This window comes from Podarcis bocagei (genome assembly GCF_964188305.1).
Source record: "Podarcis bocagei genome assembly, chromosome: 6".
Lineage (NCBI taxonomy): Eukaryota > Metazoa > Chordata > Lepidosauria > Squamata > Lacertidae > Podarcis > Podarcis bocagei.
Window position 1 is genome coordinate 9,500,862 of NC_138130.1, and position 14,155 is coordinate 9,515,016.

Genomic DNA, 14,155 nt, shown 5'->3' on the forward strand with positions numbered 1-14,155 from the left:
GGGGGGAATAATTTTTTTTCTTTATTCCCCCCCCCTAAAATCTAGGTGCGCCCCATGGTCCGGTGCACCCTATAGAGCAAAAAATACGGTACATAGACGCATTTTAGTTTGGGGTGTTAATCATTCTGTCTCTGCTTATTTCCAGCACTTCTCTACATAGTGCTTCTCTAGACCAGTGTTTCCCAACCGGTGTTCCGCGGCACACTAGTGTGCCGTGAGACACCGGCTGGTGTGCCGTGGGAGGGAGGCGGGCGAGAGGCGGCGGCGAGAGGCGGCGGCGGCGAGGATCCGCGTCGAGCCGGGGGCGGCTCCGCGGTGGTGGTGCCGAGCGGCGGGGCAGCGCGCGCAAAATGGAGGAGCGCGAGACAGCGGAGGAGGAGGAGGCCGGCATGTCCGGGCAGCAGCAGCAGCAGCAGCAACTCCCGGCGACGGCTCCTCCTCCGCCCGCTATCGCAGCCGCCGCCGCCGCCTCAGCTGCCGCCGCCGCCTCAGCTGCCCTCGCTCTGCTGCCTCCTCCCACCCCGGCAAGGGGGAGGGAAAAAACGTTCACTTTTGTGCGTCCCTCCCGGCGTGACGCTGCGCGCTGACGTCACGGGGCGGGGCTTTAATGGTGGTGTGCCGCGAGATTTTTTTCCGGTAAGCAGGTGTGCCGTTGCCCAAAAACGTTTGGGAAACACTGCTCTAGACAAACACACACTCTATTTTTCCACAACCCAGTACACTGCTGCAACATGCAATCCTTAGGCCACATAATTAAGTTCGGATGCTCGGCAAATGTCAACTTTTGCAGAGCTGGAACTTGCTTTTAACCCAACTTGCAACATTCTATACTCTTCATTTACCACCACCATCCTTCTCAGACAGAGTAACAGCAACAAATACAATGGCAATAAAATGGTGGAGGCTACATTGCTGGGACCAGAAGGAAATAATGGCACATTGTTACAGGCTAGAGCTCTAGGTCTGCCTAGCCTACATCTACTGGATTCCCTCCACTAGGAAGGACAATCACGCAAGCATACTGACAGACTCTTGGTTGGGTTAAGTTTGAACAAGGGCTATGGTTTTCCTTGTTGATGGCAGCAGGTTAAATTTAATTGAGGAGGAGTGGAGCATGATTCACACAAGGTACAGTGGAGATGTAACAGGGCCCTGAGGAGACAGGTGCTTCTGACACAAACAGAGCCAAGCAAAAACTGAGGAGAAGAAAAGGCACTAAGACAACAGGGGGGAGGGAGAGAGAAATCACAGGAGCTCTCTTCTCCCTGACTAAGGCACATGCAGACACAATAATGACACACTGCACAGACAGAAGAACAGGATATGGTGTTTGAAGTACAGTGGTGCCCCGCAAGACGAATGTCTCGCAAGACGGAAAACTCGCTAGACAAAAGAGTTTTCCGTTTTGGAGGTGCTTCGCAAAACGAATTTCCTATGGGCTTGCTTCGCAAGACGACAATGTCTTGCAAGTTCCTGCTGGTTTCCCCCCCTTTTTTCTAAGCCTCTAAGCCGCTTATCAGCTGATCCGATCAGCAGATAAACCGCTAATAGCGCTAATCCGCTAATCCGTCAATGGGCTTGCTTCGCAAGACGAGAAAACCGCTAGACTGTATCTGCTTCAAGCAGGAAACTGACTCCAAAGGATAGAGACAGAACAACTCCTTTGGAGTGACAATGCTTCCTGCTTTTGAATGCTAGCGGGGACACAATCCCACTTGTAGGCATCTTAGCGCCCAGTCAGAAACACCTTTCAGGTAAAACTAGCAGTGCCATTTCCAGCACAGTTTTGAAATAATGAGGTGACTTTCATACAAACAGACTTTCAAATTACATACATGAGCTTGCAGGAAGAAGTCAATCAACTCAAGGAACAACAGTTTTCTGCATTGAAAACAACAGAGCGATTGATATAAGCTGAGGTGCACTTCAGTCCCAAAAAAACCACATGCTCTTGAGAAAGTCGCTGCTATGGATCAATATCTTTACATATCAGTTCAAAGATGTAGCAGAAGAGTCTTCAACTCCTTTAGGAGCTGCAGGAATCATTTGATCAGTGCATGATCTTTAAAGAAAAGTGTTTGGTTCTTTGCAACTATAGCTTCTGCAAGAATAGCTAGAATAAATCCCTTGCAAACAGTATTCCCAGCTACAGTAATATTTCACTTTTTATCATTTTGTAAGCCTTTTCTGATAGGCCTGTGTTACCTTTTCAGCCAGTCTCAGGACAGTCATCATCTAATATAATACGAATAGATAGAAAAATCCTTATTTACACTCAACCCACCATACTGTCGCCAGTTAAAGTAGACTTGACTGGGCAAGATTACCTAATGATGTAACTCAGTATAAGGTAGTTTCATATGTTTATAAAACCTATGCAAAACACTCAACATTATGCTGCTGAAAAATGGGCAAAATGATTAAAAGAAGGAAAGAGAAAAAGCTCACTGTTTTTTGAGGAAAGAAGGAGGAACCCAGAAAGTTTGTCTCCTTAGCTCATTAGCATTACATATATTTGTGAAAGATACAGAATGTTTTGCTGACATAAAGCCATATGCATTAGATCCTTTTCCAAGGATAATATAAGATCCCTTTTTCTGGTTTGAGGCAAAGCAAATTTCTCTCAAGGGATTGTTATAACATCCCTTGCAATGTTCTTGAAGATGCCTCTGGGCTTATAAATGTTGTGTTGAGCCATTTTACACATATTACAAAACAGCAAACCTAGATTTGACACTGAGTGCAAAGGCATTATTGGCACCCTACTGAGTGTAATATGTTTGCAAATAACTGTTGGTTGCATTCAGTGTTACTTTCTTTGCATTTAAAATACTTTAAAGTGTACACTTAGAAAATGTGGTGTGTGAATCAATCCTAATAAGATTAAGAATCAGAGTAGGGTGTACACCTAAAAATTTACACAAATTCACCTGAAGTGACGTGGAGGATATATATTTGATTGTTCACTTAATGAATGCTCTGCTGTTCTATTTATTTATTTGTTGCTGGAACTATACAAATCAGCCTTGTCACAATGGAAAGTGTTCCCCAGTTGCATCTCACTTGATATTTTTGAATCCCTTTGTGTTTTGTTTTTAGTTTCCCTGTTTCTCGTTGCTGTTGTTCACTGGCTTAGTGGTAGTTTTCCCATTATTATTATTTGGCAGATGAGCACACACCATTTGCTCACTCAAAGAAAGTAAAAACAGACCTAACCATCTATAACTTTTGACCATAAAATGTTTTCCTCTGAGAATTTATTTTATTTTATTTTACTTTTTAGATACAGACCATTTTAAAATGGTAAATTGTTAGGAAAATTCTCCTCATGAAATGGTATTTGAAGGCCTGTACAACATTTGTACATAAGGCAACACAGTCTGACTTTTTCATCTTGTAGTAGTTACATAAATCTGCACCACTTTTAAATTTTCTGTATTATAGGCAAGGGATGTTAATAGTAAAATCAGTGAGGGGGTGTTTGGGATGAGGGTGAACACCCCCCCAATCATGGCCAGTGGTGAGGGATGATCCAATAAAACATTTGGGGGGTGCCAGAATGGAGAAGATGGATCTAAAACATAATTGTCATGAAGTGTTTCATTTGATTATTATTTTACACGATGACATCTAGCATACCACATCAGAATAAACAGCATTCGCATGAAATATTTACCACATGACAATGATATGGTAAAGTCACTTTGTGAAGCAGCACCCACATCAAAAAGTAATGTGAGAATTGAGCCTAGTGTTTCAAGCTTAAAAGCCTTATAGCTAAATGAGAGCTGCTTTTTGATCTAAAAATAGCAATTGTTTATGCAGCATTTCTCCTCCTCAAAAGAAACAATGAAACTTCAAAGGTGAAATCTCTGTACAACTGCCATGTTAAAACACATATTCATAAAATAGGTGAATATTTGATATTATGAGCATAAATTTAATATAGGAGCTAGGGCTTAAGAAAGTTTAGGTCTCAAATAAGGAAGAACTAAGAATAGTAGGGCTGTGATACAAATATTTTAGCATGAAAGGGGTTTTTCAGTAGCTTTGATAAGCTTTAACATTTCAGCCTTCATTCTGGGAACAGTATGTTCTTCAATCAACCAATCAGATTTGTGATGGCATTACGGAAAACAAGTGAAATTTATTCAGAGTGAGGGTAATTCATCCTGAATTGCATTGCCCTCACTCTGAATTAGGTTAGTTGCCTCCCGTGATGTTATCACGTAGCCACTTTCAACCAATCAGCACTATAGACTCAGAATATGAGTCTAGCTGGTACCAATTGATGGACTACGCAGAATTAGACAAGCTAACAGGAAGGATCCCAGACCGGCAGGACCAGAGGTTTACCAAAGACTGGACTAAATTTACTGAGTATCTGAAAAGTATTTGTGATGATCAGATTATGTTTGTAGGACTACAAGAAGTTCTGTGAGGAGTAATTTAAGAAATATTGTAAAAATGGAAAGGGAGAAATGATTTGTTAGAAAAGGTAAAGGCAATATTAAGTTAAGAATTGCAGGAGAAATAATCAAGATGGAAGGCTATCAGAGATGCTGAAGGAAGTCCAAACAAGGACATATGTATAATAATTTGTGTGGTATGCTTTAAAAAAAATTGTATGCTAAAAATAATAAAAAATATTATTTTAAAAAATGAGTCTAGCTGGCACCTGAGTGAGTAAGGGGATTGCAATTGTATTATTACTACCTACTCTTGAGGGGAGGCGTATTTAGTTATCAGGCAAGGGTATAAGCCACCAAACACGAAAATGGTACCACAGTGGTATACATTAAAATAAATACCACAATCCTAAACAAAGCAAAAACGCCTAATTGTTTATACCGTCTAGAAAATTTGTTTATATTTTATTGGATGCTTCACAACCTATGTCGGTTGCCAGTCTGACCTCAGTGGTAAGTGTGCTCCACAGGGCAGGTGCCACTGTACTGAAATATGCAATCCAGAATACCATACAATGAATCTCAGGTCCATGTGACACTACAGAATTATAAAAATGTCTAAAATTCACACACACACCCCAATTCCAAGTCAGCCCTAATAAATACAGAGTATATAAAATGAAGTATATGTTATATGTGCATTCATTTAAAGAAAAAAAGCATTGTCTACCGGTACAAGGATTTCTATATCATAGGTCATATGCCATATTTTGTTGTTGTTTTTTAAATGATATTTTTTGGAAATTTTTGAATTACAGAGAAAAAACAAAGCAGAAAAAGAAAAAAGAAAAAACAAAGAAAAAACCAACCACATCAAACAATACAAATTTAAAAAACAAAATACACCGCAAACAGACAAAAATAAATCCATCATTCTCAAATCCTCAACTCTCATTACCTTCTTTCTTTGACCTCCTCCTCCTTCCTTTTTTTGTATCCTGGTTAATAATTATCACAGCAAATCCTTTCCATATTTCATAGTATTCTGTCATTACATTACCTTAATCTATTTTCATCTTATCTTATAGAAAACCTTAAAAACTTAAAACTTAAATCTTTTTTTTTACCGACTTCTCACAACCATAATATTCTTACCTAATTCTTTAAACATTTTTGCTAGAGCCAAGTAATTTCGTTCCAACATTTTTCTAACATTTCATCAATTTTATAAAACAATCCTGGTAATAAAAAGAGAAAGAAAAACAATCCAATCTTCATCCAGCGTCCCTTCCTCCTGGTCCCGGGTTTTGTCAGTACTTTTTATCCCATCGATCTAGCGCATTAACCTGGTAACCTTATATCCGAGGCCCTTAAATCTCTTCCATGTCCCTTCCGCAGCTCTTCTTCATATTCTCCTTTCACTCGTGGGAACTCCAGCTTGGTGATGTTTTTGACCCTTTTCAACAAATCAGCCCCTTTTCCATAGTCCAGACTCAACTCCATGTGGTATTTAAAAACATGTTTCAGAATCCCTCCAAAATTGAGAGCCCCCACAGCTCCAAACATCTCACGGCCCATTGCCAGACTCGGAAAGTCCAAACATCCCTGCATAGGGGGGTCTATCCAAAATATGCCATATTTTGTACAGTATAGATTGAAGTTGTATACCGTATCTGCCTGTCTGGTTAGAGTTGTTCCAGCAAGGACTTGAGGAAAATGTGGCGATGGCCCCTGCCTTGGGTGGTTAAAAAATATATTAGTTATCTTCACACATGGTATCAGTGTATTATCAGTTGATGCTAATTATGTTAGGTAAATGGAACCTTCATATATATTACACACAAACACACACATTTGACTCCAGAAAACAGGAGGGGACGGTTTCTTTCATACCTTGGCAAGAAAATGCTAGCCTAGATGGACAAGGATGTGATCTGCACAGCAATTCCACATTGTGACTTGGGACCAAATCCATCTCTTTGGCCTCCTTTGCCCACTTGTGGCTTCACGGTACACTTGCTAGACCCTGTTTGTGGTTTCTCTCCACCCTTCTTGCCCACAGTTTCCAACTGTTTTACCATTTCCCTTTTCATATAGCCTTCTTCCAGGTATCTTCTATCCCCTATCCTTTATTGCTATAGTTCCCTGATGTTAACTTGTCTTATCTTGAAGACCTTACCATTCTGCTTCTCAGCTTTTAGATGCTAGGTCTTTCCAGTTACTACTAGCAAAATCTCATTGCTTCCCTGTTCCTGAGCTCCTTGTGAGTTTCCTTTCCTACACCCCTGCAAAGTTCTACTCTCTGACAGATCTGTTGCTATTACACCTACCCTTTCAACAAGCCTTCTAAGTGGAGATCTTTAATCCCAATTTGTATCTGCATTAGATTTTTATATAAGTAATGAAGTTGTATGGTTTTTATTGTTGATGGTTTTGTTAATCTTTTTGAGATATTTCATAGGAAGCGATTCATAAATGGAATTAATAAGCTAGTATTCTATCTATATACATAACAGAAGTTTCTATGAGATTTTGAGGGGATTGGTGGACGAAGCATGGAAAGAAAAACGTACGCACATAACCAGATTTTCGCCTGTTGGAGCTCAGTTACAGAAAAACTAGATCAGTACCATAACTTACTTGTGAAAATATACTAGAGAATAAAAGGAACATTTACTCTGAAACACTTTTGAATTTCAGAAATTTAAGAGAAGCCAGAGATAATGCTGTGACTGAGAGAGAAAGAGCTATTGCAGCTGAAAAAGATGCTTTAGGGAAACATGAGCAGCTTTTAGAACAGTAAGTACGTTCACCTTTCTTTCCCCTTTCACATTTATTTCAAAAGAGACTTAAAACATTTGTACAAATAAAGTTGAGGTTTCTGGTTTCAAACTACTTGTTCAGAGGTGTCACTGTGCTTGACAGCTTGAGCTTCTCCTTTCACCCTGTCCAGGCTGTCATATTTAGATCTCTGACAAGCTAACTAGTGTAAATTGTTATTGGGAGCGAAGAATTGGAAAAGCCAAGTTTCTAGTAAACCATTTGAAAATTTAGCAGAAAAAAGTAAACTTCCCAACGAATGTATATTTGCCTGAATTGTAGTTTGGTAGTTGTTGTCTTTATTGGCATCTTGAATCCATTAGCAAAGATTAGAGATTTCCTTTGGCTCTCCGTGCTAAGCTGTGGAACATTCTGTTTATTGGCAATATGGACATTCTGCACTACAACTGTTAATTTGTCTGCATAACAACCTTTTTTAGGTAGTTAACTGCTGTCTCTGTCCCACTCTTTTAGTCATTCAACCTCATGGCTCCTTGTTCTTAGCTCGTTCAACCTTAGAGCCCCTTTTCTCATCAGCTTGCCAGCTGGAAATTCTTACCAGATAAGAAGTCAGAAGTCACTTATTGCTTCATTCATAAGGCTGTTATATCAGTGTTACGATAAAATCTGTGCTACAGCTTTTGACACAGCAGTCATGCTATTGAACACTTCTCTTCTCTTGAGAAAGAACTTGGCAGACAGTCTTGGTTTATTGTCGGTCATTTTCATATTTGTCATGAGATTTTCATAAGACTGCAAGTGGTGACATAAAAGTGTAGAATCTTTTATTACTGACTAACATCACTTGGCTTTTGATGTGAATGTAAATCCATTTTGAAATTTTATGACAGATGTTAATGACAGTTTTGTGCTTATGTGAAAGCTTTTTATATCAGTAAGTTTCTTTTGTAAAGAATATATACTAATATGTTTTTGGTCTCTGGTCTCTTTCTAAAGTGTGACATATCTTATTTGATTTTCTTGCACATAAAGCAGTAAAGGGTATAAATTAATAATTAGGATGTCTCAACTGAATTAGGTCAAAATAAAATTATGACATTTAAGGTTGTTAACATTAATAATATGTTAACAACCTTAAATGTCATAATTTTATTTTGACCTAATTCAGTTGAGACATCCTAATTATTGAAACATCCTAACTTGAAATCAGCATTTCTGGGAAACATGCTTATATGTACGTTGGTTTTTAGCAAATTGTCCATAAAAAAAAATCTGTAGTCATTTTATCATTAAACAAAGCACTTTTGGATTAAACTTGTATTATTGCTGACTTTTATCAAACATATCCCACTTCCGCATGATCATGGGTCTTTGGGATACCTGCTCTAAATTATTTTAAGATATGAATGTCTGGGGAAAATGAAACCAGTTAGCAAACAATGGTTGACATCAATGACCACACAGTTGCACAATAGAAATCCCCTGGCGCATCACGACTTCCACTTTCTCCTTTCCCTCTTCCAGCACCCTTCCCCTGCCTCACGAGCACACACACACATACACAAATCTGACCGGTGATCTGGCTGCAGGGGAGCAAAGAAGAAGGAGAAGCCACATTGCGTGAGCAAATACCACTTTGGAAACATTTTAAGCATGTTGTGCCTTCAAAATTACAGTGGGTGAGATCTAAACCATACTCTTGAGTAGGCCTATTGAAATGGGTAAATTCTGAGAATGTCTAATGTTAAAGTAACCAGCCGGTATTTGTGAAACAAATATTTTTTTAAAAAAAGCAAACTTTGATCTGGTTCCTGCTTCTGCCACCTGCTGCTTACAAGGGAGTGCATACGATTAAGTTTCCTTCAGAGTGAAGGGTAAAGGGGACCCCTGACCATTAGGTCCAGTCATGACCAACTCTGGGGTTGCGGCGCTCATCTCGCTTTATTGGCCGAGGGAGCCGGCGTACAGCTTCCGGGTCATGTGGCCAGCATGACTAAGCCGTTTCTGGCAAACCAGAGCAGCGCACGGAAACACCGTTTACCTTCCCGCCGGAGCGGTACCTATTTATCTGCTTGCACTTTGACATGCTAGGTTGGCAGGAGCTGAGACCAAGCAACAGGAGCTCACCCCGTCATGGGGATTCGAACCGCCGACCTTCTGATCAGCAAGTCCTAGGCTCTGTGGTTTAACCCACAGTGCCACTCGCATCCCTTTCAATGGGCCTACTCTGAGTGAAATCACCACCTGTCAATCATCATAACGTCAGGTGATTTAACCCACTTTGCGCAGCGCTTCCCAAATGTCGAACAATGCACTGGTTGCTGGGCACATGGGAGGCGCTGTGCAAGGAGGTTTTCAAGCCCTGTGCTTGGTGATTGGGAAGTGCTGAGCGTAAAAGCCCTCTGCACAGCACATCCCAAACACTCAGCAGCTCCTTGAGTGTTTTGCATTTGCAAAGCACTGCTCAATCAAGCTGTCAGGTGTTTGGGAAGTGCAGTTCAAAGCGCTTTGCGAGCCCTGCACGTCATGTTCACAAAACCCTTGGGGAGCAGTGTGCAAGAGGCTTTTCAGGCACTATCGATTAATAGTGCCTGTGGTGCACCTTTCAGCCAAGCCCCGCCCTTACCTGCTCCTATGTAGGATGTCCGATATAGGACAGGTGGATGTGGCTTGGCTGAAACAGTCTCACGGACTGGTTGTTCCCCATCCCCGATTTAAAAGAATGGAGTGGGAGGCATGAAATATTTTTGCAAGTTTGCTTCATTGATGAAGATAATTGATCTGTGGAAGATACGGAGGGGAGAGGGCAGAACCAAAGGGAAAGGAAGTGTTAATTATTTGAAGCCATCCTGATTCAACAGGGATTGGATGTAACGTGCAGCCAAATCAATAAATAACATTTCTTTGTATGAGCACGTACTAGGGATGTTCAGGACTGATCAAAAAGACAAAAGTGTATTGTTGCTAACCAAGCCCTAGTTACCAATGTTGGTATAATCTGAAACTTCCAAACATATTTGTTTATACAAAGTATATGGAATGTTGCCTAGCCTGACTGGCAGTTAAGAAATGCCTCTGGCAAACCGTGTGATGAAGAGTGTAACTAACACCTAATTTTCTAGTCAGTGCAATTATTATAACTTTATTCTGGTGACTAATAAATCAGTTTCTTAGTCCAATACCTGTTTATTAAACTGAAACAAAATTAGCACCATAATTGAACAGTAACTCTGCATATTTTAAAACTCAAACATAGATTTTAAAATCTGCTCTTTTTAGTTATAGAATCTTGACTTTTTCTGAAGCAATTGATCGCGTACATCAGCCTGAAAAGCTGTGTTCTCTGTGCTTATGCAATTGCAAAAACTATTGCTTATGGTGAATCACAAGTTCCCGAAAAGGAAAATCTCTGTTGATGTAAGGTGTAAGGCAACGTAAGGCAAACACTAATTAGGAAAAATAAATTCTTAGCCAGCAAATCATTACTGTAATAGGAAACATACTACCCCAGAACCACCCCAAAAAGGCAATCCTGGGGTTGGGAGACTCTTGAGCAAGGTATGGCACAGAGGGCTGCAGATGGATGGGAGATCTGGTGTAAATCATGGGACCCTTCCTCCTTTGTGCAACTGGAAGTGCTGTCCTGCATGCACTAAACATGTTTCAATCTTAGCTCATTTCATGAGCTATCAAGCTCCACAATGTGTGTTCAACTGTAGCTATGCATGTATACTTTATAGATTACAAATGCATCACATGCATGCTGTTCATTTTTTATCTTTATTTATTTCATAAAATTTATACACCACTTGATGGGGGGGGGACCCTTCAAAAATAAAAGAAGAAAATTAAGAAAAATTTACAACAGTACTTTAAAACAGGCAAAAGTTAACATGCTAAAAGAGATTAAAACCACAGCTTCCAACAAAATATTAAAAATACAATAAAACATCAGACATTAAAAACTTCACCAAACAAGGCTGCCTTCAGAAGTCTTCTAAAAGTCAGATAGTAGTTTATTTCCTTGCCATCTGATGGGAGGGTGTTCCACAGGGAGGGCGTTCCACAGTGTGGACGCCACTACTGAGAAGGTCCTCTGCCTGGTTCCCTGTAACTCCGCTTCTCGCAGTGAGGGAAGCCCCAGAAGGCCCTCGGAGTTGGACCTTAGTGTCCAGGCAGAATGATGGGGGTGGAGACGCTCCTTCAGATATACTGGACTGAGGCCGTTTAGGGCTTTAAAGGTCAGCACCAACACTTTGAATTGCGCTCGGAAACGTACTGGGAGCCAATGTAGGTCTTTCAAGACCGGTGTTATATGGTCTCGGCAGCCGCTCCCAGTTACCAGTCTAGCTGCCACATTCTGGATTAGTTGTAGTTTCTGGGTCACCTTCAAAGGTAGCCCCGCATAGAGCACATTGCAGTAGTCCAAGCGGGAGATAACCAGAGCATGCACCACTCTGGCAAGACAGTCCACAGGCAGGTAGGGTCTCAGCCTGTGTACTAACTATTGCAGGAGATGTACTCTTTAACTGTCTCTATAAGCCTGCATTTATTTGTGAAACAGTCTGATCCTGAATCTAAAAGTTAAAGAAAAATCCATGCAGTCTGAAAATAGTGATACCTGCCTGCTATCCTGCCTTCATTCTACGATAAAGAGGCATTTGACTTTTTAACAAAAAGAGACCCTTTCAACTATTATTAATGGGACATGAATACAGCATAGAAATTTTCGGCAATAGTGCAGGAGCATCAACCTCTGACCTTGCTTCACCTCAGTGTCCCATAATGTCTAGTGTCTGTAGCTGGAACCTGTCGCTTTGCTTTGCTTTGGTTTTGCTTTCACAATTTCTTTGAGCAACATTTATGGAAAATATCTCCACAAATAAAGCTGTCCCTGCCTCCCTTTGTGGGGTTTTTTGCCCTTGACAGTAAGGAAAACTGACTTGAAAAAATGTCCATGTAAGTACTGTGCCTATAAGAGGGTCTCTTGGAAGACTTGGAAGTCACACTGTCACAAATTCAAGGATATGTTTTCTGCAGTCAGAACTCCCCAGCACTGCTGTGGTTTGGGGGTTTTTTTTATTGCTTAAGAGGTGTAAGATGACTTGCTTTCACATTGGCTTCTGACTCAGAGTAGCTACCACTTTGGCAACACATTTGCATACAGATGGACAAAGAACCCAAAATGCAACAGTACCAGGATTTGGCATAAAGTCTTTGCATCTCTCTTCTTTAAAAGAATGGTGTTTAACACTTCCTCTCTAAAGACTGAGCTTAGAATCCAGAGGGTTGAGCTTTTGGCCTTGGCTTTAATCCAAGGCAAGCTTCACCAACTGCTATTTTAAAAAGAAAAACAAAGGCTTATTAAAAAGCAGTGGGGCAAAAACTTGACCTGTAAAAAACAAAAGGAAGCATTTATTTATTATATTTATTTAACTCACCCCTCCCCTCCTGTAATTTCAAATCAGTTTTCAAAGTGGCTTAGAGAAAAAGATAATAAAACAATGAAGGGAACATGGCATCAAATGGCTAAAATCAACTAAATGTGTGCGCAAATGGCTGACACTTAAAACTTTTCATTCTAGGCACCAGATAAGCAGCTCTAGAGAGAGAGTTCCATGATTGGGGTGTCTGTATTGAGAGGGCTCTCTCTTGGTGATATCTGATTTCTATGGCACCTGCAGAATGGTCTCCTTTGCAGAATGTTTTGCACAGGAAAGATGCCCCTCACATAATGTATATTAACTTAGAAGTTGGAGACTCGCCAATATTATCTTTGGTGGCTAATCAATTGGGCACCAACACCAAGCACATTGTTAAAACCAGTACAGTGGTACCTTGGGTTACATACGCTTCAGGTTACAGACTCCACTAACCCAGAAATAGTGCTTCAGGTTAAGAACTTTGCTTCAGGATGAGAACACAAATCGTGCAGCGGCAGCAAGAGACCCGATTAGCTAAAGTGGGGTGCTTCAGGTTAAGAACAGTTTCAGGTTAAGTACAGACCTCCGGAATGAATTAAGTACTTAACCCGAGGTACCACTGTACCTTCTAAATCTGAGGCATGCTTCTGCAGAGGCAGGCTCAGCAATCTTGAAACAGATTAGCCATCTTAACAGAGGTGCAAAAAGGGAGGGCAGAGTTATTTGGCTGTATCCAGCTAAGGCCTACTCGAAAGTAGAGCAATTGAAATTAAATGAACCTAAGTTAGCCATTTCCATTAACTTCAATGGGTCTACTCCTGAATAGTACTAGCATTGCATACTACATACAGAGAGATCCTTAATTAGTGAGCTTTTCGTTTTTATGTTTTAAGGAAAAATGTGTCCTGATTTAGGATAAACTGTGATGGATTGTTCTTCTAATGGCAAAAGACACAGTTGGACTTGGAAGTGTTTTATCTTCATTTTAAAATACGTATTTTGACATGTACAGATGGACATTTCAAAACTTAATAATTTACGACTTCAGAAAGCGTTAGGGTGGCTCCCTGCTTAACCAGAGTGGAAACAAGATTATTTCAGTAGATACCAGGTTGTACGTCTTGTGATGTTGCAGGACCTGTGAGTATCCCATGATTTTAAAATGACTAAATTGGAAGGCGGTTATGGTGTTTAAAATAGCATCAAGCTATGTTTCTAGCTAATGTGCCTGTTTCTTCAACTTTTGCCAAAAAAATAATAATATGTTTGAAGATAAGACTGTTGAAGCTCAGTTTGCTTCTGAGCCTAAGGAGGCATAGATGAATGAAATATGCCCTGCCCAGCCACAGAAATTTGTGTGACTTGCTGGTTAAAAACAGTTAGTCTTGGTGATTTCTTTATTTTATTATTGATTGATTCAGATAATAAATCAGTAAAAGACACAGGACAGTTATATACTACCCTCATGGTAAAACTAACTGGAGCACTTAAAATTTTAAAAGTTAACCTCAAGTTGTGAGCATATATATTTTTGAACATAGG

At 40.3% G+C, this 14,155-nt stretch overlaps 1 protein-coding gene across 1 annotated transcript in view; it reads left to right on the forward strand.

Moving 5' to 3' along the window:
* The window catches only part of PIBF1 (progesterone immunomodulatory binding factor 1), a 91,970-nt gene that overhangs the window by 15,326 nt on the left and 62,489 nt on the right, over positions 1-14,155 (forward strand). Inside the window, exon 10 of the mRNA XM_081198372.1 lies at positions 7,110-7,208. Within this exon, the coding sequence (XP_081054498.1) occupies positions 7,110-7,208 (99 nt within the window). The remainder of the gene's footprint in view (positions 1-7,109; positions 7,209-14,155) is intronic.